Source organism: Netta rufina, assembly GCF_964035555.1.
Source record: "Netta rufina genome assembly, chromosome: 2".
In the NCBI taxonomy this organism is placed as follows: Eukaryota; Metazoa; Chordata; class Aves; order Anseriformes; family Anatidae; genus Netta; species Netta rufina.
In genome coordinates, this window is record NC_140124.1 from 15,545,927 (window position 1) to 15,573,701 (window position 27,775).

Below are 27,775 nucleotides of genomic sequence, written 5' to 3' on the forward strand. Positions count from 1 at the left end.
CTAGGGATGACAGGAACAACTGAAAAGTCCTGGCACAGCAGGAGGAGGGGAGGATCTGCACATACACGTGTGCCAGCAATGCAGTTACCACAAAATCACAGAATAGTTGAAGTTGGAAGCAAGCTCTGGGGATCATCCTGTCCTGCCCCTGGCTAACATCCTTTACATGAATACCATTTGGTGGCTGCATCTTCTGTGTGCTAATACCTCGTGTCAGAGTCTAACAAGTCCTTTCAGGGGTCTCATGACAGAGCTCTTTACAGAGAGTACTTCAGTACAAAGTCTGAATCAATAACATGTTAATGGGTTCTGTCTGATCTTTGCAAAATACAGAGATAACTGATCTGGTTCGCTGTCACTTGAACACTTTGGTTCAAATGAGTGCCACACACAGATTCTGCTTTGGAAAACTGTCCCCAAAGTATATGAAATATGTGCAGAACATATGAAATTTATCATGTAATTTAAAAGCATGTTCTGAGACTGATGCATTGTTACTATAGGCATATTTTAATTTTTATTTCCATTTTTTATGGAAATCTCATTAAGGTGGATTCTAATTTGCAATTAAGAGCTCCATGAGTAAATTCAAGCATCTGACTAAAACTCCTGCTGCTTAAGGAGGATGTAATTCAGCATTCATCCCAGATAAGCTTTAGGCATCCAGAATGTGGCTGTCCAAAGCTAAGGCAGTTCACTTTGGCTCTTGAGTCTACATGGCCTCTTTTATTGTTTATTTTTATTTTGCCTTAAATTTAATGTTGAACCTTGAGGAGACATCAAAGCCACAAACACAGGTAACCTCACAGGAAGCCTCCCTGAAGCAAAAAGAACCTTGTCTCCCATTTATTTCTCTTTATTAAGTTATATAAATATACCTGTTAGCACCACAGTAAATTCTGTTGACCATGTATATAAATAGGTATAAAATTCAACTTATTACCATGTAATTACCATGTCTAGCAGGAATAAAAGCAAAGCAATATTACTTTTGTCACTTGTGTGTACAGATAAAAACAGAAGAAATGGATTTGCAAAGTAAAAATCTGCCATGTTCATGTAATTTATTTTCTCAGAGCAGAAATGTTATTTAGATTTAAAACAAAACAAAACAAAACACTTTTATATACTGGAACACACTGGTGTTAGCACTCTGATATATTTAATGCAAATTACTTTTTCTGAGGGTTTCCTGTAAAATCTTCTATATCTTATCAGGCGTCCAGTGATCTTAATCTGGTCTTAAGATTTATACCTCACTGGAATTTTTAGTTAATTCTAAAGCAATGTAGCCAGCATGCTAGTACTTGTTTTTTTTTTTGAAGACCAAGTCATGCTATTGAGCTGCGAGGTACAGAAAGAAGGGGAATGCTTGTCTCCCAGAGAGAGAGCTCTGCCACTTTCCCGGTCTACATGCAAATAAGAGAAAACAAAAATATTCTTCATACTCAGAGCAGAAAAGTTCTTGGTACACTCCCAACAGCCACAAAATCCTCAGTTGGGATTTCTCAGGAAATCTTTTATTTGGCCAAGCGAGATGAGCTCTAAGCCATTCAGAGTTTAAAAAAGAGTCTTCCAAGCTTACAAGCTCTGCTTCTCGTTCTCTGGGTTCACATTTTAGCACTGTCTAGAACATAGCAACAAAGGACTGAGAAAGACTTCTTGGGTCACTGAATGATGTCCCAGGCAGTCCAAGAATCACTGCAATGGATGCTTAGTCTTAGGAGAGCCACACGACTGCTCCATGACCAATCCCACACCTCAGAGTGCACACTGCTCCTGATTGCCTCTACAGGCTTAAGACATGAAGAAATAAGACACAAAGACACAAAGGACAAGAGCTGTACCTCTGATGGACCATAAGAAGAAAGCATGAGTGATCATTTCCCAACATCCTTACGATAGTAAGAATTAGAAGCAAACTGTCCAAAAGCTCCTTCAATATTCCTAGATATCCCAGAAGCAGCAGCAGTGCATCTTGCCAAGCCCCAAGCCCACCACTCTCACCTGACTCCCAGAGCTAAGCAACAGAAGTCCTGTAAGGTGAGGCTAAAACACGAGCACGGAAATCTCCTCTGCTGCAGGTAGTTAGGTGTTAGCCCTACTAATAAATTGGACACAAAAGAACAATTATCTTGGGTTTTAATTCCAACTTCAGGGTACTTCTTATCTTGTTTTGTGATCCCCGTCCATAAACTTATCAACCTCCATCTTAAAACACTTAGTTTTTTATAACAATTACCATTGTTGTCTGTCTTTTCCCAGGGAAATCTAGCCGTGGGGAATACAACAGGAGTGTAATTCCTTTTAAAAAAATATTAAGACAACATGAAGTTGAATGTTAACCCTTATGTTATTCCGTCAAGTACTACATATGTCTAAAATAATAACATCCAGTGCTATTTCTTGTAGACCTTCCAGCAATGGAAGTAGGACCGGTGCACTTGTAATCAGCACACATCCTGACTCAGAAAGGACAGGTGCTCCAGGTAGTCAACTCACATGTAAAAGATTGATACAGTTAACCTTGCAAATCATAAGTTAAAAGCAAAATACATATATGCATAAATTTTTCAAAGCTTAGTAGGTCTGGTACTAACCTACGCCACTGTGAACCATGAAACACTGATAAGTAGCAATGGTTAGAGAGGGAAAATTTCCAGAAATTGGGAAAGGATTAATATATTCTTTCTTCTCTCATGCTTAAATTAACTTGGGGAATTATATCTGCGCTAGGTACTTGAACATCTGGACTTTTATTAACAGTGAAAAATATACGTGGTTTGGTTATCACATAAAATACTGGTAATAAGTTTACAAATAAATACATATGAATTATTTACTTTTGAGTAATGACAAATGCGCATAATAATAGAAGTGGAAATTTTCCATGCTAAAATTACTTCAGCTTGTTGTTCGTGTTGTTGATGATATCTCTGAAAACAGGAGGAGTAAAACTGATGAAAATGAAAAGCATCGATGTTATTGACTTGGAAGCAAAAAGGAAGATTACGTTGGTGAGACTCAGAATGAATGGGTACACAAAGATGAATTTGGTAACAATGGAGGAAGGGCCTGTTCCAGAGAAAACACTTCAAAAGGGACCCTGATACCCTCACAGAAACTTATGATGCTGCTAACTCTGAACAGCATTAAGAAAAATGTAAACTTGGCCTGAAGCACACAAGAACTGTTGATGTCTCACACTAGAAGTCTGATGTTAACTCAATTAATTTCAAATACTTCTTCACTTTGGAAAATCTTCTGAAGAACTTTGAAGTGCATCTGTAAAAACATTTTACATGTTATTCTACAATCATTTTACTGATTAGTATGAGTGAAAATATTTTTCATCAAGAATTAATTTCAATTTTTTTCCAGAATTTCCAATTTGCCTTCATCCCCTTTGGAGTTTGTATCTATACAAGATATCAGCACTGGAAGGAAAAAAAACCATGATACTCCTTATGCAAATTAAATTCTCACTGTAAGAATTTCAGTTCTGAACAGGCTGCAGAATCAGTGCTCATCACTGCGCACTTCGAGCATATGTATGTATATATACACAGATACCTACCTCAAGTATGTGAAAAGCAGCTAACCTGAACAGCTCAACATGATGGCGTAAGGTCTGTGCAGACCTGCTGAGCTCTCTCCTTGATAGAGACAAGACTTCCTATCTGCAGTGGCTTTAATAAATAACCTTCTACAGGCCGATCTGCCAATCTGCAGTGGCCAATGAACCATGTGCTTCAGCTTCCTCCCTCTCAACTCCTTCTTCTTATCCCAACCATCACATACTCTTCAAGGTAAACCCTTAAATCCACATCACTAAATGCTCTTTGGAGGAATGAAGAGATCTATTACCTTGTGTGCTGCTTGTTAAATTCACAGCCAGCACAAAGGAGATATAGAATATTCTGATTTTACTCATGGTAAGCAATGCTCTTAGTTATGCTCTTATCATGCTCTCAGCTACCTGCAAGGGACTTTATTTCCCATTTTAAAAGACATAAATGCTACTGAAATCTCTGGTTGTTTCCTTCTCTTGTAGTTGGCAGCAAGTCCAATGCTTTTGAGGGATTCCAGAAATGGAGATTTTATCAACTGAGGATATAATTTCCTTATTTTTCCATGCAAGTACAAACCCTGTCTTCACAGCTGTAACCAAGGAAGGAAGCATTCTTTGGCAGGCGTGAAGAAACTATTGTTTCTGAAAGACATTCATATGGACAAATCAGAAAACAACAGTTTAAGAGGCATGGGAATCACAAAGGCAATTTCAGTTCCACTAGTCCACTTTTTCTTTTACTTTCTGGCAATGTTTTGTAACATTCTCCAAACAATTATGAAAACAAAAAGGCCGTTGATGTCCGCTGAAGAACTTAGAAGTACCATGGTCTGCTTTGAGGATGAATCTACGTCTTCATATCACAAATAAAAGGATTTTCATAAATTGTTCTCACTGTTCCTTTGCCTTCATGCATGTTATTCACCATTCTTGGTAGGTGTCATGATAGGAGTCATCATGAAGAGGAAGAGCAAATTACGGAAGAGAAAATTAAATGTGATTAGAGCAAGGGGTGAGAAAGATTAAACAAAGAGCCATACTTCTTTTGAACTGCCTGTGATGCCTGCTAGATATTGATGAAGCAAGAAATATATCAAGGAAAAGGCTGGGTAGGCAGGGTATGGCTATAACAAAGCTGAAACTGACTGCCTACATGAATGAAATACGGATGTGATGGGAGTTTATTCAGGATGACAAAAGCTCTTCAGAAGTTGCCAGAAAGTGATTAGTACCTGCCTCATTCCTTCCTTGCCTTCTTTTTTTTAAAAACTCAGCCACTCCTTAGTGTGCTAAGTCAGCACCTTGGCACCAAAGCTTCTGAATACCAAGAACCACTGCTTTTCCACATAGTATCTCCATGCTGTAACATCTGGCAAGCATCCAGATTATAAAAGAAGACTTTTGCTAAAAACTTGAAAAGCTGATGAGACCTCTCTACCATATCCTGTGGACGGCACGATAAAAGAGCTTGGTGAAGAAATGACTTGGAGGAAATGGAGAAGACTGTATGAGTTACACTATGACAACTACAAGTGCATGCATGCACACACACACACCCCATTCCCTCTGCTTAGGGCAGCTCTCCAGCTAACGAAGACTCACTTTTCTGCATGCAAGGCACGCATCCATTTATGGGAAGACGAGAAGTTGGGAAGGTGAGTCTGCCTGAGGTCAGCAGGAAATTAAGATAATACAACAGGTTTATTTGGATGCACAGCTCTCCCATCCTCTCATCCCCCACGAATGGTTTGTTTACCATCACCAGAGAAATTTGTTCTGCATACAACTTCAAGAAGTGCTCCCAGCCTAGCAATTTCCAACTGAAAGTCAGTTCTGGTCTGTATATCTCATGTGCTGTCACCAACAATAAACGTCAGAACTGAGATAATTCTGTTGATAAAAGACCCAGAAAAAGCTTTGGATTCCTCTCCTCCAGCATTACTTCTGCAAAGCTTACGAAGTAGAGTAATAAAATACATTTTTTGCCAATAGATTTGAGACATGATTTTAAATATAACCATGCTTCTTATTTGCTAAGTAAAAAGCTGTGTGCAGTCAGCTTTTTAAAGGAACATGTGAAAAGATGTTTTTTGAAAAGCTACATCAGTAGTCTGCTTACTCCTTTGGTATCTGTAAATCCAAATTCAGTAAAACACACGAATGCAGACTTTTTCTGCAAGTGCCTGATGAACCACACTTAATCCCAGTGGAGGCAAAGTGTCAGAGAAGATTTCATAAGACCATCAGAAGTTTTTTTTTTTTAAATCAGTGAACATAAAATCTTGCTGAATGCCCTGTACAAAATGAGACTGAAGTGCTCTCTCTCTTTCTCAAAATGATGGGGCACTGCACACGATTTTTGACACCCTCATAGCTAGCTATATGAAACCACTGCTGACACTGCTTTGAAGCACACGATATATACTTTGAAATACACAATATATAATACCAATGTATTTTGATAGAAAATAACATCATATAAATGTATGATGATAATACATAGCCTGGCATTTCCTTGTCATTCAATCTACTTTCCATTCTCTACTTTCTCTGAGTCTGGGGTCAGAAATAAGACAAATTAGTTATGACCTAACTGGGATTATATTGGAGTGATGCTTTTTGGCACATAAAAGCACTTAGAATATTAAAGCAAGCTGATCTATACGTTATATCAATGGGGAGCTGTGACTAAAACTTTAAAGGATGCATGATCTTTGGATCTATTATTGATTGTAAAGTTCACCGTGTAACTTGTGTCCCTTAATTTTAATTTTTATTTTTTGCCATTTAAAAGTAAACAAATCTTGAGTGGTTTTAGATAATCAAAAGCAGAGCCCTGACGTAGATTTCCCTAACAAGATTTGATCCTTAGATTCTCAGCTATATCTGCTATAACTCCCATGTGAAATAATTTTCAGAGCGTTTTTTTTTTTTTTTTTTTTTTTTTTTTAGCTAACAATGCACATCTAATCTCACTCTTTGAAACAGCTAAGCCTTTTTGCCATGACTATAAAAAAAAGTGGTTCAGGCAGGAATAAGCAAGCTAAAATACAATCCAGTGGTGATTAGTAAGGATTATAAACAATGGAAAGCAACTGAGAATAGGGATTTACAATGGGATGTTTCAGACAACACATGCCAAACATTTTTAATGGTTAAAATATAAACACAGTCCAAAAGTAGGTTCCTTCTTCAAGGAAAATTCAGAGTTGATGCTTTAGGTAGTCAGGTTACAAAACATTTGTGTTAATTTGCACAAAGAAGGTGAAATATCTAAAATCCAACATTATTCCTAGAGCTTCCTTTTGCTTCTAATTAGTCTAACATTGTTAGAAATAACCAAATACGATCTTGATGATTAGGAATAAGATAGAGTTGTTGTTTTTTGTTGTTGTTGTTGTTTTTCTGAGTTTTATGCATTTCCAGTAAAAATAAATAAATAAATAAATAAATAAAACAAAACTGCTTTGTAGAACTACTCGTATTTAGGACAAGATGTTGTTCACATATCATCAGATGTTTGTTTCATCCTTCTAGTTCACAAGAAAGTCTAAACTTGTCTGGGACAGGAGATGTGTTCCACATCATACTGTTTACTGGAAATTAAAAAAAGCTTTATAATTTCATAACTGAATGAAAGCTTCAGATAATCTAGTTTGACTTCAGTGCTGTCTTAGGACACTAAACTTCTACTGCCAATTTTCTGCTGGTCTCAGTAATGTATTTAGTTATTGAGTTCCTGAAGTTGAATTGACCAATCACGGTCTATTGGTAAAGAGACTTTAAAATGCATTTGAATAAGCTGCCTGAGCCATATTTTTCTGTTACTTTTAATTATGCTTTCCCAGTGTCAGACAATGTCTCTAGAGTACATAAATCATCTTAATAGCCTTTATTTAGATAGAGTGTTACAGGCAACAAAATTTTTTGTCCAAGGTACAGCATATCCTGCAGGCATATTAATGCCTCTTTTGTTGTACAAATTGATTTGCAAATTCAGAATAAATTTGACCTGGAACACAGCTTAAATTCTCAAAAGCCACGTGCTGTATTTTTCCAGCACACTGCAAATTAAAATGAGAAGAGCACTTGAGGAACACTGAATGTCAACAAGTACTGTCAACTGATGAATTTCGGAATTTAATTCTTTAAAAAGGCAGGAGGAAGCAGCTTTAATTTGCTTCTCCACAAACACCTGGTTTAAAGATTTATTCAAATAGGTATTTTTTTTCTTTTCTTTTTTTTTTTTTTTAGGATCAAATCAAATCATTTTACTCTACTGAAACAATTTTGTTGGTTAATTACATCATTATCCAGATACAGTTTCACAGGAAGGCTCAGGTTTGCCAATTCTCTTTGTTTAACATGCTTTTATTGCTAGCAAAGACCAGAGATCTAAAGGAATGCAAATCATTAAAGAATCCAGAGGTTTATTGCCCAGGTCATGAATGAGAAGAAACATACATCGCTCTTTACTGAGAAACTTTACTGAAATTACTTGTCAGATAAAATGTTTCTTTTGAAAACGTATTTGATCTATAAGGTCACACCAGGTTTAAATACCAAACAGAAAGATTCAGTTTTGTGACAATCGATGCATATTTTTCTCTTACTATGATACATTACTTTTAAATAGTCTCTTAGTGTAAATTACCAAAAATGTATGCTACAGACAAAGCATTACGTAGCAATATGGAAGATAGTAAGTATATTTCCAATAGAAAAAGAGGAGCTTTTTGTAACTGTGACAAAATGAGAAGGATATTTACCAGGATATTTGGTCTTTGCTCTGTTTTCAAGAAAATGACACCACATCTGTAGACAAAAGTCACATGTTACAGCCAACAGAGGTAACATCCTGCCCTATTTGTGCACGCTGCATCGTGTCAGACTTAAAGTAGGTCTGGTAAGAGGATGAATGCTGAATATTTTGAACAGCTGATCACTGAAGAGAAACTTCAAAACAGAATACCAGAAATGGATATGAGAACGTGCTTGTTTAGTTCAGCAGAGCTCATGCAAGAAGCCAGTATAAGAAAAACCATCAGTCAGTTCTCCAATGAGCTTCCCTAGAACCAACAGCCTAGAAGTGGGCAGTTTCTTCTCCATAGTTGACACTTCCTGGTATTTTTTATTTCCATCATAATTAAAATGAATAATCACCTATTCACGAGTTTCTATTCTTTGTGAAGTTTGCTGTTTAAACATTTAAAAGGCAAGTGAGCCCAAACATCTATTTTCTTGCAAATCAAGTTACTATGAGGTTTTTTCCTTACTGAGATGTTCATACATTGGGTATTACAGGTCAGCAAAGGTAGCTAACGATACACCCTCTTTGGTTATGGATAATGAGAACTTTAAGTTTCTTAAATAGTCTCGTTAAAGGATGTCTCAGCAGCTGAAAAACTTCTTGGACTAGTAGCCATAAAACTGTTGATTTTGCAGCCAGCACATATTTATTTCTCATGAATGAAAGCAACTGAATTGGAAAAGTAAGAAGTATGTTACGTGCCCTTCATCAAAATAATGCCCTCCTATCATAGGAAATCTGTGAGAACCCAAACCCAGCAGCTGTATAAGAACAACCCTCGCCATAAGCCTGTGAATAATCCCAGAAATAACTGCATTAGACACATTAATATGTCTTACTGACTGATATAAATTCATAATTTCTAAAACAGCAATCAACAGAAGTAAGCTTTATGACATCTTAGGGCTAACAACGATTATGTTTAAAACATTTTATTGAAAACACAGATAAACAGAACGGTAGGCAGATGTCCATATATGACAAGCAAGGTGTTGTGAAGCAGCAGTGCACCTTCTAAAGACCTGGTAAACACCCTGGCCTTACCAGACAACTATTTCCACATGTACTGATAGGCTGGGAGGTGTAATTATTGCTGCCTTGAATAAGACTGCACAGTCCTGCAGAACTAACTACGGCAGAAAAATAAACTTGTTACAACATGAACTCAATCTGGAAGACTTTGCTTACCTCATAACAAATTAGACACAAAAATATTCTTTGTATTAGAGTGTAAAAAAATGCAGATGAAACTAGATTAATAGGTATTTTTTTTTGTCCTGTGGAGTAGTTTGGAAGCAATGTTCACCCTGCGTACCTAACCTACGTGTAAATATACCCTTCAAATCCTCCATCTGCAAAGGGCCTTGAAAATGGAGCCTGATTTCAGACGGTCCCTGTAAAATTTGAAGTCTTTTACTGTTATTAAAGGGTTGGTACTCTAGGTCATTCTGGACATTGACTAATTTAAGAAAAAAGCTCCCTTTCTTGTTAACTTCTAGACTATATGAGAAGTTTTCATTATACCTCGTGATTTCTGTAAGGAAGCAGCCTGAGCTGAGCTGCGAGCTCGTACTTTGCCCATTTGAACGTTCATACTATTCCGGGATGTAGGAGGTATGGTGGCAAACCTGTGAAAAACTGATCTGAAAGATCTCTGATCTTAGTGGTTTGGCTGGACAACATTTTAGCCTACAATCCGTAAGTTTCTGTCAACTAGAATTAGAGCTGTGATCAGTACTGAGCAAAACTTGGAATAAACCAACCAACCGAAACAAAATACTGTTGTTTTTGTTTGTTTGTTTGTTTTTTAAATTGGGCTGAAAAGGTGTTTCTACAGCCTTATTTTCCCAAAGTCAGACACAGCACATCCTGCGCCTGGTTCCACTGAAGGGTTTCTTGGTTTAGTGTTATAACCACCAAAGGGCGGTTATAACACTAAATACAGGCGTGGATCCACGGAATGTGGATGTAGGTTTCAACATCCTGAAGCCTTCACCTGGGAGACCTTGGTGAAAGTCTCCCTTACCAAACCCAATTCCCCCAAAAATGAGGGCAGGGGACCACCCTCACAACCCACCCCCCAGCTCCTGAGGGAGCCCCGCCCCTCACCGAGCCAACCCCCTCACCGCAGCCCCGCCCCTCCCTCACAGCACCCTCTGCGCATGCGCCTTAGCCCTCCCGCCTCACCCCGAGCCCGCCCCAAGGCGGGGCGGAGGGGCGGGGCTCTGCGGAGGGTGACGTCACCCCCTGCTCGGCCCGGGGAGGGGGCGGGGCCGGGCCTGGCCGGCAGCGGGCGCCGCCATGGCTGCCATATTGGGGCGGGAGTGAGAGCGGGAGGCGGCGGCCGGCCGGGGCCCTTCCCTGCTCCCCGTTCCCCTCAGCCCGGGCGGACTCGGGTCTCCCGGCGGCGGAGCTGTAACGAGAGACCCCGCCCGGAGCCGGACGGGCGGCGGTGAAAGGAGGAAGGGGGGGGTCAGGGGGGACAAGAGGGGAGCGGAGCTGAGCTGAGCGCCCCGCGGGCGGCGGCGCCCTAAGATGGCGGACCCGGCGGAGTGTAACATCAAAGTGATGTGCCGCTTCAGGCCCCTCAACGAGTCCGAGGTGACCCGCGGCGACAAGTACATCGCCAAGTTCCAGGGCGACGACACCGTCGTCATCGCGGTGAGGGGCGGCACGGGCCGGGGGGGGAGGGGGTTGGGGTGGGCACGGAGGGGTTCGTGAGGTGGCTGAGGGGGGCGGCGGGCAGGGGGGGCTCCCTGAGGCGCCCTGAGGCACCCTGAGGCGCTGTTGGAGCCGTCGGGGCGAGGAGACGCGGAACAAGGCGGGCTGCGGCTCGTCGGGGCTCCTCGGCTGTAAACCAGCCATCGGCCGATAACTTTCTGTTGTTTTTTTTTTTTTTTTTTTTTTTCCTTTCTTTTTTCTTTTCTTCAAGCCAGAATAAACTGAGACCATTTGGCTTATTACGCGCCTATAAATGCGTTTTAATTAAGCCGCCTTGTGAAGTCCGAGGCCTGTTATAAAACAATCAGAATCTTGCAGGGGAGAAGATAATCCCCTCCTTTTTGTGCAGCGTGTCACATTCAGCTGCAGAGGGGAGCTGGAATTTAAAATACGGGGGTTCGTGGCTCGGGTTGGTTGGTGTTGTGCAAGCACTTTATTCACAGTATTTATTTTTGCAAACTTGTAACTTGTGTTTTCATATAAGTACTTTTTTCTCTAGACACGTTGCTGGCTTTGCATTGGTGAAAGTAACTTGGAGATTTCAGTTACAATCAGGCTTCAATTTAGTCTGTGGTGTACTGTTTCTTGAGGCTACCAACAATAGCTTCCTCTTTCACCATACCTGAAGTCGAAGCAAGGCAATTTAGCAATGTGCCCATTTTTAGTATCAATCACTTAATATTAGTCTGTTAAAGTTCAACCACATTTGTCTATAAAATATGGAATTCAATGAGTCTGGAGCTACAAGAAGGGCAGGAAGCTCATGAAATGAGGTAATTTGAGACTTACTTCAGTTGGCAAGTCAGTGTGTTGGAGTATATCTCTTATTTAAGTTGTACAGGTAAACTCCTAAGAGTAAGGAACCAAACCTGGAAAATTTAATTAGAATAAGTGATCTCACTTCAATCATTGAGGATCCATTCATTATGGCAGTGTATGTTCTGCTTAAAATCCAAGATTAGTTTTAGAAACGTTGATGTGTTCTGACTTTTTTTAAAAACAATTTTTCCATATCTTCTTAAAGTAGCTCATGGTCTAGAGAGACCAAAAAAAAGCGTTCATTGTTTGTATGCTCTCTAAATACACTTTAAAAAATATCTGAAATGTAAACTAGGCTGAGATAGCACTAAATCTGTGTAGAGAACAGTCTGATGGTACGCTCCAGAGGGATCATGTGGGGCTCTCTGCTGGGACTTGGCAGGGAATTAATATTTAGAGTTACAATTTCCCTTTGGTGTTTTCTGCATTGGTTAAAACTAAAAAAACCCTTCAGTGGTCCCAGATGTAGGACTTGCTGTGTCTGACTTTAGAAATATAACCACCTAAAATTAGTAGATTGGATAGCAGTGACAGTATTTGAATTTTGTTTCACAAAATCTTACTATAGGGTTGATGTTTTCTGGGTTTTGACTTTTTATAATAGTGGATGTAGGACAAGATTGACACTCTCAAAGTTGGAGCTAGATTATCGAAAACTGTTCAGGCGATTACTTTAACCTATGGACTTTTTTTTCTTTTTTTTAAAGAAGCTGACAGATCTTGCAAAGTCTTGGACCTTCCAACCTAATGATGTAGTCAACCACCTCTCCTGTGTGTTGTGGGATTGCCAAAGAGAGGATGGTAACAGAAACAGGTCTTCACATGAAACAGTTTCTAAAAACATTCCTCCACAGGCTGAATGTTTGGTTGCCATCAGCTGATTGATTTCCGTATTTATTCATGCAAGTGATTTTGGCTGCCTGTTGAACAGCAGCTGAGCCACTTTTACAGCTGCTTTCCTTAGCTGCCTCGAACTGAGCAGCCCGAAGGACTTTCACCTTTCAAATCCATGCTGAACCAGTGAGGGCTTCTTTAATAATATTCAGGAGTTGCCTGGAATGGCAGATCGGAGGTGAAAGCTAGGAGGCAGTGGAAGCAGAGCGTGTAGCAGACTGCGGATTTGACTCCTCTGTGGAAGAGGGTGGGGAGGCAGATCAGTGACTATGGCCAAACCCTTTTCCTCCTCCCTTCTTGACTCCCCTGTCATCTCTGAGCTATCTGTCCTCCCTTCCCCCTTCTTTCCCTAGCTCCTGTGTAATTACAGCATGGTTGTCTTTCTGGACAAGTGAGTTGTTTTCATTTGTGTTAGATAAAATGCTTGTTTTAATTGTAGCTAGTGCATAGCAGCAATTTGAGGGGACATGTGGTGTCCGTCTGTTCTGAAGAGTAGACTTTGGAACAAAGTGCTGTCCTTCCACGGGTTCTCTTTTTTTTTTTTTTTTTAAGCTAGTAAAGAGCTTTTACATTATTAATTTAAAGGATTTTTTTCTATTTTAATACATGACAAAGTGTTTTTAAATGGTTCTTTCCCTTAAGTAATTAAAAGGCTTCTGTTAAAATGGACAAAGGGGTGGCTTGTTATGAGTATATGATGTTTATGTTAAACGTGATAAATCTACCTTTATGCTGCAGTTGATAGGAACTTGCTCATGAGTTTCAGGCTTTTGAATAAGATGGAACAAAGAGGAACAGCAAAGCTATAATAGGTGTGATTGTCCTTCGTTTTCTTCAAATGTAAAACTACTTGAGACTGGATAACTTTGTAGTTCTGCATAGCGTATCTGCACCTTTTTAAAAAACATTTCTATACCCAGTCTTGCTTATCTCACAAGTGTCCAAAAGATAAATCACTGAATGCAGTCATACTTGGTCTTTTTCGGACTGACACCTGAACTGAAAACACTACTATCAAATGGCTGAAGTGGTGAGGTGTTATGGACAGTCGCACAAATAGGCGGTATCCCTTTGTCCTCCAGATGTTTCAAGGCATGATTATAGTATATTAATTATTTTATGGCTTTTAAAAAAAAAAAAATCTGCCTGCCTGTATTTTCATATTTGTATAGAGTCCTGTTTCCTAGGTTTAAGCTGTAACCACTGTGAAGAATTTGAGACATTTAGCTTTCTCTTTTGTTGCCTTTTTAACTAATATTGGATCGTAAATGAGAGCAAAGCTAGGTTTAAGTTGCATTAGAATCAGATTAATGAAGATCACTTGTTATTACTGGAGCTTTTGGCACAAGATTATTCAAAAGGAAAATGTAATTCATGTGTGTTGCTGCAGGAAAGGCTGTGCTGGACCATGTAAATGTAAGAAGCAAAGTATGTTCTTGAAAACTTTTCTGTTATTTTACTAGTTTGAATAAAAGCACACACTTGACTGGAAACACAAAATAATTAGTGCTTGCAGTACAACTTAAAACATAAATCAAAAATAATCTTTAGCTGAAACAATGGTGTTATTTCACTGTTGTTTTTTAGTACTTTTATGAAGTGGTGGATAATGGAGACATTTTTCAGAGGATACTGGTGTGACAACTTAACAGAAAGCAAATACTCTCACAGTGATATTTAAAGGATGATGCTCAGTGGCTGCTGTACCACTTTCTTAAAACACCTTGCTTGTCTCATGTTTATTTTTTGTTCTGAAATTCAGTGACTGTTTTTATGCTAGCAGCATTGACTTCTCTTTAGAAGAAACATTATGCTAAAGCAAAGCTTTGCTCGAACTCTTGTTCCAAAACTTCTGTTTTTATGCTGGAAATAGTTTCCAGTCACTTTTTTTTTGGTGATTAAAATCTTGTGTTTTAGTCCTTCTTCAGTCCTTCTTCTGCTGCAAAAATTAACTGTGTTCATGTTGATGCTTGAAATGCAGTATTTGCACAGAAATAAGAAAAATGGGGCAGAAAGAGCTGAGATTGGCTAACTGCTCTGTATTTCACTAACTGCTCCGTATCAGCCACAGTTTCCTAAGCGTAGAGCTAGGACAAGAAGAAAGCACTGGTAGGTGTGTTTGAGCAGTAATACCTTAGCTTAGCGCTGGGAAGAACTGAGTCAGGTATTTGACATCATACTTTCCAGAGATCATGGGGTGTGAGGCTTTTCTTTTCACGTATTTTGTGCTCGTGGGAAGAACATTAAAGTTGCAAAACGTAAAGGAGGGAGGTAGGCCCGTTACTTCTTGCTTCAGCCTCCCTCCGAGGCAAAGTTAGGGCAGGTGTGATGGCGTTTCAGTGGTCTGTTATAGCAAGAGGAGGTTAACAGCTGGTCTTTAACTGCAAAACTCTCTGCTTGAATGTAAACCCTGTGTTCAGGTCAGCTACTGCTTCAGTCATGTAGGCAGATGTTCTTTCTGAGTGCTTGCAAAGTTTTTGCTGTGGGACAACATCCTTTAGTACAAAGAGCTATGAGAGCTGGCTGATAGCAGAACAAACGCCAGGCAAGGAGTGAATGTAAGTATCAAATCCCCTCTCTGGAGAGAGGAAGTGGGAGGCTCTGCTTGGTTGCTTGATGCATTGTGTCACTTATAGGGCATGTGTTTAATTTTTTTTGTAGGTTTTAGTAGGATTGCTGAAAATTTTGGAGTATGTCAAGCAGTGTCATATCCCATTAATGCCAATACATTGCTATCACCACTGTGGATGTCTTGTGGTAATGCTGCATGGGCCTCTTGTATTTTCATTACCTTCATGTTATCCAACTGTTTACTTCTTGGGGAAGAAAAGGCATCTGATGCAGAAAAAAATATCTGACACTTTAATCTGTCTTGATTAATCCCTTAAAGGTAATGACCAGGCTTTCTAGGGCAGGGTAATCTGTGTGATACTATTCCTGCTTTGTTTACAACAGAAAGTAGACTGTAGGAGCAGTGATAAAACATGGTATGCAGGTGTCATTGATGTGAAACCACTAGGTGGGAATAACTTGTATTCTTAAATGTAATTATCCAGGAACCTGCTTGGTTAAACCTACTTGGTGAGGTATTGATTCCCTAATGATGGAGGAGGGACGTGCCTCTGATGTGGGCTTGTCACAGGTGTGATAAAGAGATGTACTGCAGGCTGGGAGGGGAGGAAAGGATGTAACTGGGGTTTTGAATGCTTTGAAGTTGTATTTGAGCTTCGTCTAGAAAAGTGCAATGCTGAGGGCACATAAACAAATACACCATGCACCACCCGCAAGGGATGGGGTCTGAACAGGGCTGTTTTTGAGAATTCTTTGGGTTGTAATTAATTTTTGTAGTTGGTAGCAGTTGTTGAGGGAGATTGATCTCTTTCATTTATACAGGGAAAGCTGTGAGGCACATGACAGATTCCAATTAAAGGCATTATTGCCTGCGTGAAGTCCTTGCAGCTTGGCTTTCTCATCATACTAATCTATGGCATTCATCATGTGCACTACTCTTTATATTAACACTTTCTAAATGAAAAGAGACACTAATTATGAGATACTCTCAAGTTACCTTTCAGATGCCTTCATAAGAGAACAGAGCCAAATTAGAGTAACTAGTCTCGAAGTATTCTGTGCGTGTGGATTGGTCTTGAGTTACTAAACGCGATTTTCCTTTTATACAGATGAAAAAGAAGAGTGTAAATCATTCAACCTTTGCTTGCCAGAAGAGTGTGTGTGTGTTGGGGAGGACCTTGCCTCTGAACAGCATTTAAAACCTAGAGAAGGAAAGCTTTTCAGAACCAGTAGGCTGCAGGATAGTTGCAGACCAGCTCAGGTCTTTTGTACAGTAGATTATAAACAAGGCATCTTCCTGTACTAGAAAGTGGGCTGGTTTCATTCATTTAATTATTTTTAGCTGGATTTCTTTGAAGGGAATAAAAAACTGCTGTTTAGCATTAGATACATTCTGTAGTAATATAGAAATATGAAATGTGTGTACATTCAAATATAGTATGGAAAATAATGCTTGCATTTCAATGGACTTCTCTGTTCTCATAGTTGTCATGCTCTGTTGGGGACAGCAAAGATAAGTTGTGTTGGGATCTGTGAGCAGGTAGTGTTGTTAATAGTAACTGCATAAACTGTCCAAAGATCCTGTCCATGAACTTTCCTGTATTCTTCTAAAATATTTGAAAATTTTAGGAAGATGCAACTTAATTGGAGTTATTGCTCCTGAAAATAGTTAGATAATAGTTTGGAGAATTTAACAATTTAAGCTAATAAAATTTAACGTTGCATGGATTATTTGCAGTGATCATAGAATCACAGGGTGGTTTGGGTTGGGAGGGACCTCTACGGATCTTCTAGTCCAGGCTCTCTGCTGTGGGCAGGGACATCTTTCACTGGACCAGGCTGCCCAAAGCTAAATCCAGCCTGCCCGAATATCGCCAGGAATGGGGAATCCATGCTTTCTCTGGGCAACCTGTGCCAGTGCCTCACCACCCTCACTGTGGAAAAATTGATTTCTTTTATCCAATCTAAATCTACTCGCTTTCAATTTAAAAACTTGTCACTCCACATGCTGGTAAAGTCACTCCCCATCTTTCTGATGAACTCCCTTCATCTATTCAAAGTCATAAGGTCTCTCTGGAGTCTTCTCTTCTCCAGGCCAAACAGCCCCAGCTCCCTCAGCCTGTCTGCACAGGAGAGGTGCTCCAGCCCCATGATCATCCTCGTGGCCTTCTCTGGACTCATACAAACACACAGATGATCTTGAGCGTGAAACAAATCTGCCTAAAGTTTTGCCATGTGGGTAACTTGCAGTGTTACTTGCAGCCAAGTTGAAGGCTTTTTGAAATAATAGCTGCTCGTGAGAGAGAAAATGTAAGACTAGTGTTATCTTTTCCACAGTGACTTAACCTTTTTATATAACGTGTTCTCAGCCTTAATTTTCTTACCTGAGGGTTACTTGGACTTGGTTGTTTGTCTTCTGGTGTATATAGTGGCATCTATTCTACCTCTAGAACATAAGAATTGGAGGTGCCTTTAAAGCTAAAATGAGTAATTGGGAAGGCTTGTGATTTCCCCTCTGTGAAAGAAATGTTCTGGCAGACTTTAGCACCTTAGGGATAGTTCTTGCCTACTGAGTCTTGTGGTTTCTTAAGCATATGTACACAGTGAACTCTGTAATTATTTTATTTTTTCCAAGAGAGAGCTCATCTATCTGAATTTGAGCCTTCTAAGCGGATGGATATGCGTTGGATCTAACGAGCTTTGTTTGGTGTTCTGCTAGATGTTATTAAAAGGCAAATGGAAGGTCAGGCTGGGGAATGTGGTGGGTGGGCGAAAGATGGAAATTAGACTTGTTTCACTGCCAGGGAGGCAGTTCCAGAGTATCCATGGGGGAGGGAGGGACAGGATGCTGACGAATTAAATTTAGGCAAAATGGAGCACTTAACAGTTGCAGTGAGCTGAGCAGCAGGAACTGATTTAGAACCTGTGTAAACCTTGGCTGTCTGCAAAGATGCTAAATCAAGGTCCAAAAATGCTATGAAAACTTCAGCTTAAGATGAGCATAATAATTCATATCCTAATGGTCTGTCAGCTGGTTATAACTGTTATAAAAATCCAGCATTCCTTTCAGAAAGCTGTGTCAGAGCTTCCTCTTCTGGGGTCTTCCGAAACGAGCCTTCTGTGAAAGGTTCCCTTCTCCCAAAGTGGCCTTTTCCTTCTGTTTATGGAGCCTTATTTTAGGGTTATCGTGTATGGAGAAATAGTTCTTGTGCTGACTGTAGGTGATCTCAGCTTTTCTTTTGGTTTGAGGTTTTGAACGAATATTATGAACACAGCTATTCTGTGTGATGTGGTGTAAGTTGCTCTTAGTAATTTGGGTTTACCAGAGTAAACACACTACCAGAGGAGTGGAAGAGAATAAAGAAGACAATAAAGGGTTCTCAGATGTACAGACTAGGCATTGGTTTACATTGTAAATCAAGTAAGTTGAGGTGATGTGGTAGAATAGTTTTGGAGAACTATTTAGGTTGCACTTTGAAAGCAAATATATTTAATTCAAGGCCTTATTTGTAGGCAAGCTTGTGAAGAGTTAGGCAACACAACTATATACATAAGCCGATTTCCTCACTACAGCCTTGAAGCGCTTAAAATAAAACGTAAGGTTGGACTGAGACTGAATAGGCTACTTCTAAACTATATGAACAAACACCTTTCAGTTGTACTTACAGGATTTTTTATAAGTAATTCTTCTGTGTCTCTTTCTACAGTCCAAGCCATATATATTTGACCGTGTATTCCAGTCAAACACATCCCAGGAACAAGTATACAATGATTGTGCTAAAAAGATTGTCAAAGGTAAGGTGGAACAAGCTATGTCATATTTGTGTGGATTTTGAAGTTGAAAACTAATACTTCTGTTGCTTCCCTTTATCTTTGCAGTATTTAATAAGAGCCAACATTGTTCATAGCAGTATAAAATCGCTCTGTAGTTGAGCTGATATGTCAGTACAAAAAAATGCTGTTTCAGCTGTTTGCCATGTTTGATAATATTTACCTGTCATTATATTTTTAAAAATCTCTGTAGAAGATTGCTTAAAACAATTAGTATGAAATTAATAAAAGACCACTTTTGTTTGAAAACAACTTGCGAGTAGTTTGCTTATTTATTGGTATCAGAAAACATCCTACAATTGTTTTAGTTTGGAGGAATGTAAGATGAAATGAAACTTGAGAAACCATATGTAGACTATTGAACTTTTCTTAGCTTTTTAACTTAATACACAGTTTAAAGGAGGCTTTTGATGTGATTCTTTTTCAAACTCGTATTAATCAGAAAAGTGAATTGCTGTAAAAAAAAAAAAAATCCATGCTCCTGCGAGCATTTAACTCTTCAGTGAGTTAAATAGTAATCAGGATTATATCAGAAGTTTGTTCCTTAAAAAAATGGAGTTAACTAAGAATCGTACCCAGCCCCTTTGCTCCCCTTCCCCCATCTAAAAATCTAATCTTTGTTTCTCTTTGTTTGCTTGTTGGATGTGATTCCACAGTAACTCACCTTTAAATAAACAAACAAAACTACCTTACCCCTCAATTTAAAACTTGGTGTTGGTTCATTCATGATTTAAAATACAAACCTATGGCTGAAGGGTAAGGTACTTGAAACTTAGGGCATAGCCTATTGCCTTAACGATCAGACACTTAAACTTTACTGTGAAGGTGGCAAATACCGTAATGTTCTCATGTATGATTTCTTCCTCTGAATTGTCAAAGGCAATCTGTTCAACCTAGCAGTTGGATTGATTTCCTTTTTGTTCCTGACTCCGAAGTCTTGATTTTTCTGGCTGAAGGAATCTAATAGAGTAAACTTCTAAAATAGAGTCAGTGGTAGCTTATTACATTTAAAGGGGTAGGGAGGAACATCATTCCCAAACGTGGAATGATTTAACTTGATAAATGTGTTAGAAACTGTCTTCTTGTGTTTCTATTTCATTTGACTTTCCTTCTTCTAAAGGAAATTAACCCTAATGAGAATACTCTTTCCTTCTAGATGTACTTGAGGGGTACAATGGTACAATATTTGCTTACGGGCAAACATCATCTGGAAAGACACACACAATGGAAGTAAGAAATCTTGAAATAATTTTATCTTAATATCACTGTCATCTATTTTCATCACAGTAGTCTTATTTTCCTAGACAGGTGTCAGCTTGTTCTTGTAGAATCAGAATGGTTTGGGTTGGAAGGGACCTTTTAAAGACCATCTAGTTCCAGCTTCCCCTGCCACAGGCATGGAAATCTTCCAGTAGATCAGGTTGCTCGAAGCCCTGTCCAACCTAACCTTGAATGCTTCCAGAGTTGGGGCATCCAGATCTTTCATTTCAATTTTCTTTTCCATTGCAACATTTGGATACCCAAGATGTTTTTGAGGACTGAGAATGGCAATTACTGAATTTATTTAGCCCTCAGTAGCTGGCTTTAGAAACACAAGAATATCATTCATGGTAGATTTCTCACTTCTAGCTGTTTGGAAGCTCCTGGCAAAAGCTGGGCCTAAATGGGCAGTCAGACATTTCCTCTACAGATAACCTAAGTACACTGTACCTGCCAGCATTTTAAAATTAGCTTGTCTGACTTTTTGTTTCTCCTTCAAGTACTTGGTGCTGTTGTATTAAGTATGAATGTTTTGTTGTTTCTCTTTCTAATAAGGGGAAGCTTCACGACCCGGATGGAATGGGAATTATTCCAAGAATAGTGCAAGACATTTTTAATTATATTTACTCTATGGATGAAAATCTTGAATTTCATATTAAGGTAAACTTTTCTTTAGTGTTAATTATTTAATCTATGTTATAACTACAAGTAGTCTGTGGTTAAATTGATGTTCTTTATCTGTTTCAAATGCCTGTAGCTTGGAAAATCTAAATGTTATTTCAGAAGTAAATGGCACTTAACAAATTAAGTTAACATTTCAATCTCGTTTCCATTAAACAGTGATGGTGGTTATATTGATAACCAATGGAAGTGCTGATAGTGCTTGAAGCTTTAGATAAAAATGTTTTCTTCCTAAAGGTGTATTTTAGTTCATAATAATCATACTGGATCTTTGTGGTTGAAAAGCTAAGCATTTTTGTTTTCTTACGCTGTATCTGTATTTCCCTTCGCACTTCTAGGTGTCATATTTTGAAATATACTTGGATAAAATAAGGGACCTTTTGGATGGTAAGCCTTTTATTATTGAACATAGCAAGTAAATCTGTCTGGAGAGAAATGTGAAGAAAAAAAGTTGTAGTGTGATACTAAGATAAATATGCAGTGTGCTAATAGTAGTCCATATGTTACAGGTACATCAAAATAAGAAAGCGTGCAGCTAATCCATATGACGCAACTAAAGCTGCAGTAGTGGTTGTTTAATGTATGTTTGGTTTTGAAAAGTGTTGCTGAAAAATAACATCTGTGACTTGTATGTGTAATAAATGTCCAAAAATATCATAGATGCCTTAGCTTTAGAACTTTTCTCTTCCAGTTTCAAAGACCAATCTTTCTGTTCATGAAGACAAAAATAGAGTTCCCTATGTAAAGGTTAGTGTTGGTCTGATACCATTTTGGTCTCCTACTCTTCTAGTGTACACTTCTTACTTCTGGCTTGTTGGTATTTTACCTTTTGTTTTGCTCTTTTTTTTTTTTAAAGGGTTGCACAGAGCGTTTTGTATGTAGTCCAGAAGAAGTTATGGATACTATAGATGAAGGAAAGTCGAATCGACATGTAGCAGTTACAAGTAAGTGTTATCCTTATCTCCTTTAGTGCTTTATTGGTTACCTTCTGGTATATCTTAAAAAGTGGGGAAGACTAAAATGGTGAACTAAATTGTGGTGTTTTAAAGGTCTAATGCAAGCAGTTTCAGCATCTTTTTAAGAAACAAGTCTTTCAATTTGTTTCTTGTTAGATGTTATGACTTAAGCTTGGATTGGAAAGGATCAGTGAAGAGCTCTGAATCATTAGAGGGGAAAACAAGTTTAGTCCTGTGTTAGGAATAGTGCAGGATACCAGCTTGTGAAGTTCCAATTAACCTATGCATCTACAAGTAAGGCACAGTGGCTCAACTACAGTTTGTCAATTTTGTTGCAACTTCTTAGAAGAGCTGATCAGAATATATATTCAGACATGCTGCAGATTTAAGCAGCATCCCATTGTCCCAAGCATTTTGGCCTGAGGCACACAGCTGAGTTGCAAGGAGTCATGTCATGGGTCTCCGAACTCTGTAAGATCCAGGATTACAAAATGACGGAGGTTTGTCAGTTATTTTTCCCATTTATTTAGGAGAAGAAAGAACATGCAGTTACAAAAAAAAATTAAAATATATCCCATGTCTTTGATTAAGAATTGGGAATTGGGAAAAGTCTGATAATGCAAAAATTCTCTTTATTGTTCGTAGGTGTTCAGCTTCTGAAATGGAGACTAGGCAAAATAACAGAAACAGCACAAATTTGTGAAGAAAGGTGTTCTTTCATGTTCAGCTGCTTCTGTGGTATCAGTTAGCTGGTCCTTTTAAGCCTATGAAGGGTTTATGGTTAAAAGGAAGAAGTAGACAGACATTATCATTTAGATTGCAGTCAGCTTAGATTATGTTAACGATTTAAAGTAATTCAGGTTGAATACGAGTTTTTACCCTGCACGCCTCACAGTAGAGGGGGGCAGTAAGTATTTAAACCAGAAGGAGATGTGAGAGAGTTCGGCCGTCTAGTTCAAATTTTCATGAAACTATTAAATGCAATATACTGCGAACAAAGTGCTGTGGTATCATAGTGAATGTGTGCCTTCTGCTCTAATACATTAGATTAAGTGTGACATCCATAGTTGACAGGCTCGCCAACCTTATCAGCACGTTTGTGGTATTAATAGAAGCCCAAGGGAGACTGGATCTTTGTTACTCTGTTAGGTGGTACCACTGGTTGCTGCCTCTAGCTTTACTGTCAGGGAGAATACTGCGTTCAGTTTCATTTGCTTTAAATTTCTTGCTTCACTGTTGGGAAGATACTATTTAGTCAAGTTAGAGTGGTTATACAAGTATTTTTGACAGTTTATATGTTTCTTTTTATTATAGATATGAATGAACACAGCTCTCGAAGTCATAGTATTTTTCTCATTAATGTAAAACAAGAGAATACTCAAACAGAACAGAAGCTAAGTGGAAAGCTTTATCTTGTGGATTTGGCAGGTAGTGAAAAGGTAACGTTACATTCCTTTTCCATTCTTTAAAGAATGATCTACTTCTCACAATTGAACACTTTCCAGTAATACTGATTGTTCAGTTGTCATCTGTGAATTGTTTTTTTTAACTTTGATCTTGAAATGTGGTCCTAGTCTTTACTGGCTTTTAAATACTACCTCTAAGCATATTTGCATTTCTGGAGTGAGGGCTTGTAAATATGGCACAGGGTGGGGAAGTAGGCTAGAGTTCAGTCTCAGTGTCTGAGAGCAAGAAAAACTGTATAGGTGTGTTGGCTAGACAGGTACTGGAGTCAAAAGGGTATTTATGGATATAGGATATCTAAATTTTCTTTTGTAGTGGTACCAAGTTCCTTATTTTGAAGTTCTGATGAACATTACAACGACAGCTTGCTTTCCTGTGTTAGTTTAAAGAAGGGAAGGAAACATCATCTACCATGTTGCTTATTCTATATTACTGTTACACTTCTTACTGTAATTTACCTTTTTAAGACCTAAATTTTTGATGTTACTCCTTCTTTCCTTCTGGGATTATTCTTATTTGTCTCCAGTCTGTCCTGCTTAGTGTTGCCTTTGACATTGTTCTATAACATTGTCATCTCTGATCTTTTGTTTAATTCTGAATGTTTCTTCATGGTCATCTCTTTTAGTTTTTGTCTTTTTTTTTTTTTTTTAATAAGAATGAAACTGGAAGTACTAAAGTGAAAACAGACTTTAAAGGATCAGGCTGCAGATCTCCATTCTCTGTAGCCTTGTTCCTTTCAATGTATATAACAAACTTTTGTTTAGCAATTCTGCAAGTCCTCTTGAAAGAAATTAGTTTTTCATGCCTCGTCTTGGGTTACATTAAACATAAGCAAATAGAATTGTTTATTTGTGTTCGTGATCGCAGCTTGATGAGAAGAATAGTAAAAGCAGGATTATAGAACTGAGTCAAATTTGTCTGTGAGGCAGAAGAGCTAAGATAAATAGAATTGTCAGGACATAGCTTTTTTCCACGTTTCTGCTGATGCCTACAGAAGTTCCTAGAGCATTCCTGTAGGTCAAATTCAGCATTTAAAACCTGTGTTCTCATAAGGTTTTCTTGCTAATAAGACTTCCTTTTATATTCAGTGCTGGTTATGTAGCAGTGTTTTTTGTGGGCATGTTTGTCTTTTTTTAAGGTTGACCGCTGACTAAAGGTGAATCAGGAATGGGGTTTGAGGAATAATTTGCTTATTCTAATGCAGCTGGCTTATGAATACTTCATAAAGTCAGGAAGACTGACTTAAAAGTGAGGAAATTATTCAAGTTTTATATTAAATATGAAGATTTTTTTTTTACAGATATATCTAGTAACTTATTAAAATATTGTATAGGTTAGTAAAACTGGAGCAGAAGGTGCTGTGTTGGATGAAGCCAAGAACATCAACAAGTCTTTATCTGCTCTTGGAAATGTCATCTCAGCTTTGGCTGAAAGCAGTGTAAGTGTTTTTTCTTTTTGTTTTTGTATGCTTCAAGGTTAAAGGCTTGTATCTGAACGATATATTATGAAGAATTTCTCCATTGATATTAGTGATTTGTGTGGAGTCTTCCAAACTAATTCAGTTACACCAATACATTGCAAACAAATGTTACTCTTGTACTGTGTTGTCACTAATGAATAATAAAGTTGTATTTAAGGGACCTAAACACACCAAAAATTTTTGTACTCTAGAAGTTACCAAACATAAAAAGACTTTGTCATCCTGTACAAATATAGTGAATTCATGAAGCTGCATGCTTTATGAATTAAAGTAGAACTTAATCTTTCTAATGACGCTATACCTAGATAAAATACTGCTCTTCAACAAAGTAAATAACACGTCCGAAAAACTGTAACTGATTCATTTAATTGTTTTCTTGGTAGACTTATGTTCCGTATCGTGATAGCAAAATGACTAGAATCCTTCAAGATTCACTAGGGGGTAATTGCAGAACCACTATTGTTATTTGCTGTTCTCCGTCTTCATACAATGAATCTGAAACAAAATCTACTCTTCTCTTTGGCCAAAGGTGAGTAAATGACTTAAAAGATAAGAGGGACAAGAAACAGAATTTCGCAAGAAAAGTTAAGCACTGTGTGTGCAGTTGTGTATCCTGCCTAACAACAACTGATAAAGTAAACCTCTAACAATAAACGAAGTCCATTCTTAAAAAACGTGGAGTTTGAGATCTTAACTGCTGATTGATTGCACATGTGAGTGTACCTCAATATTTTAATCTTACTAAACTCAGAAATAAATGCAGAATGAGAAATAAGCTACTCAGTCAAGATTTCTATACCTAATTAGTTAGTGTTTACTTTCTTTAATTCTTCAGTGCACACATGGCTAGGTGTTGTGATCTATACAAACATCTTTAAACTGGACAGGATCCTGAAGCCAGTATTTCAAGAAGGACCATGTGCATTTTGGCTCAAAATGCAGTTTAGTGTATAGTTTTGGATTCAGGAAGATGTAAGGGAGAGCCTGTTGTCTGCTACCCTTTCTTTTATAGTATACTGAATTACATTTTCTAGTCTGTTTCCTGTCTTAGTGTTCTAGTAACATTTGAGTTAATACTTGTAAATTCCTATGTAATTTGTAACTGAATTTTTAAGTACCTACTCAGAGTTTGATATCTGGTTAGGCGTGTCATCTTTGCCACACTTCTATTAATGTGGAACGTTAATATTCCAGTTTCTGAATGCTAGGCTTAATCACTGCATTTACTGGAGCAGATTACAGAAGCTATCAGCATTTCATTTACTTCATCTGTTTTTTTTTTTTTTGTTGTTAGTATACTTCTTTAATTTTTGTTCAATGATACAGTTTTCAACTTTTTGGAGAAGACTTTGCTAATGGAAAGTAGACTAGATGACTTTGGAACTCCTTAAAATCTGGCAGAATATAGGCACTTAATAGCTGTTTTAGTAATGACTGTGTTCTGTAGCAGCGGAATTCCTGTTTGGTCTCCTTCTGGTATCTAGGAAGTCTTTTCCTCATAGTATTTCTAGCACAAGATATCAGGAAATGTCTTCCAACTGTAGCTCTGTAGATTCACTGTTCCTTGCTCTTGACTTCTGGAGGAGCTGCAGGAGTGTATTTCTATCTCAGTCACCTTCATTAGTCTGATATATTATCTCAGCCTTCTGGGGATGTTAAGTTTATGCTGAAACCCTCAGGAGTAGTAACTGAAGGTTAAGTAAATATTACGTAACTTAGCAGGAAAAGCAGTAATTGGTCCCAATGAGACTTTGCAAAAGATCCTTATCGGAGTCATAATATTGGATACTGCGGTGTATTCCTAACTACCATTAAGTTTTCTTCTGTTTTCATCTTTGGGGAGGGTGCTATTTTGTGGTAGTACATAAGAGCTACTGAGATAAGCAAGGTACAGCACTAATGTAAAAACTACATGTTAACTTCATATAGTTTTATTAGTGCTTGTAGCTTTGTCTCCAGAGCTGATGCATTTGGGTGAGATTTGCCTGACCTTGTGTCACCTGAATTAAATGCATTTGAGCTTTACAGCTCATATACCTCTTTAGTTAGTGGAGATCTAGTCACTGGATTTTTAGGGGAAATGAGCAGTTCTTTAAGCTAGATTATTTACACCCTAAACATATTGTGCTCTGTTGGAGAAATGTTTGTTAGATATGGTAAATGCTGCCCTTTGTTCAAAGATGTGCACTGTCCCAGCTCTGGTGAAAGTATACAGCTGATTTTTTTCTAACTCAACGAGCTTGAGATTTTTCAGTCGTCTTAAAGCTTGTTGTATTACTCTGTCCATTAATGGTTGTATTTATCCAACTGAAAGGATATTAAATTGGCATGGAGTAGAGACAAGCTTTTGCAAGAGGTGGAAGTTGCTTACGCATTTACCAGCAATATGTGAAAGTTTCACTTAAAAGCATTACGTTCTTTTCTTAAATAATTAAAACAAAAAACACAGTTTCAGTGGTCTGTCTCTCTATGTAGAGCAAAGACCATTAAGAACACAGTCTGTGTCAACGTTGAGCTCACTGCAGAACAATGGAAGAAAAAGTATGAGAAAGAAAAAGAGAAAAACAAGACTCTACGGAACACCATACAGTGGCTAGAAAATGAACTCAACAGATGGCGGAATGGTAAGAAGAAATTTTTATTATGCAAACTTCAGAAAAGCAGACGTGAAAACTACTGAAGAACCCCATGCCAGACAGAAATAAGAATATTAATGC

The 27,775-nt window shown here is 38.3% G+C and overlaps 1 protein-coding gene across 2 annotated transcripts in view; it reads left to right on the plus strand.

The window, feature by feature from the left end:
• Nucleotides 1-10,672: 10,672 nt before the first annotated feature.
• The window catches only part of KIF5B (kinesin family member 5B), a 34,866-nt gene continuing 17,763 nt past the window's right edge, over nt 10,673-27,775 (plus strand). For both annotated transcript variants that reach the window (XM_084282523.1, XM_084282522.1), the window contains exons 1-11: nt 10,673-11,042; nt 19,094-19,181; nt 20,374-20,447; nt 21,033-21,137; nt 21,497-21,545; nt 21,850-21,905; nt 22,015-22,102; nt 23,429-23,553; nt 24,912-25,016; nt 25,442-25,587; nt 27,534-27,682. In XM_084282523.1, coding sequence (XP_084138649.1) covers nt 10,917-11,042; nt 19,094-19,181; nt 20,374-20,447; nt 21,033-21,137; nt 21,497-21,545; nt 21,850-21,905; nt 22,015-22,102; nt 23,429-23,553; nt 24,912-25,016; nt 25,442-25,587; nt 27,534-27,682 — 1,111 coding nt within the window. In that variant the 5' untranslated portion in view covers nt 10,673-10,916. The remainder of the gene's footprint in view (nt 11,043-19,093; nt 19,182-20,373; nt 20,448-21,032; nt 21,138-21,496; nt 21,546-21,849; nt 21,906-22,014; nt 22,103-23,428; nt 23,554-24,911; nt 25,017-25,441; nt 25,588-27,533; nt 27,683-27,775) is intronic.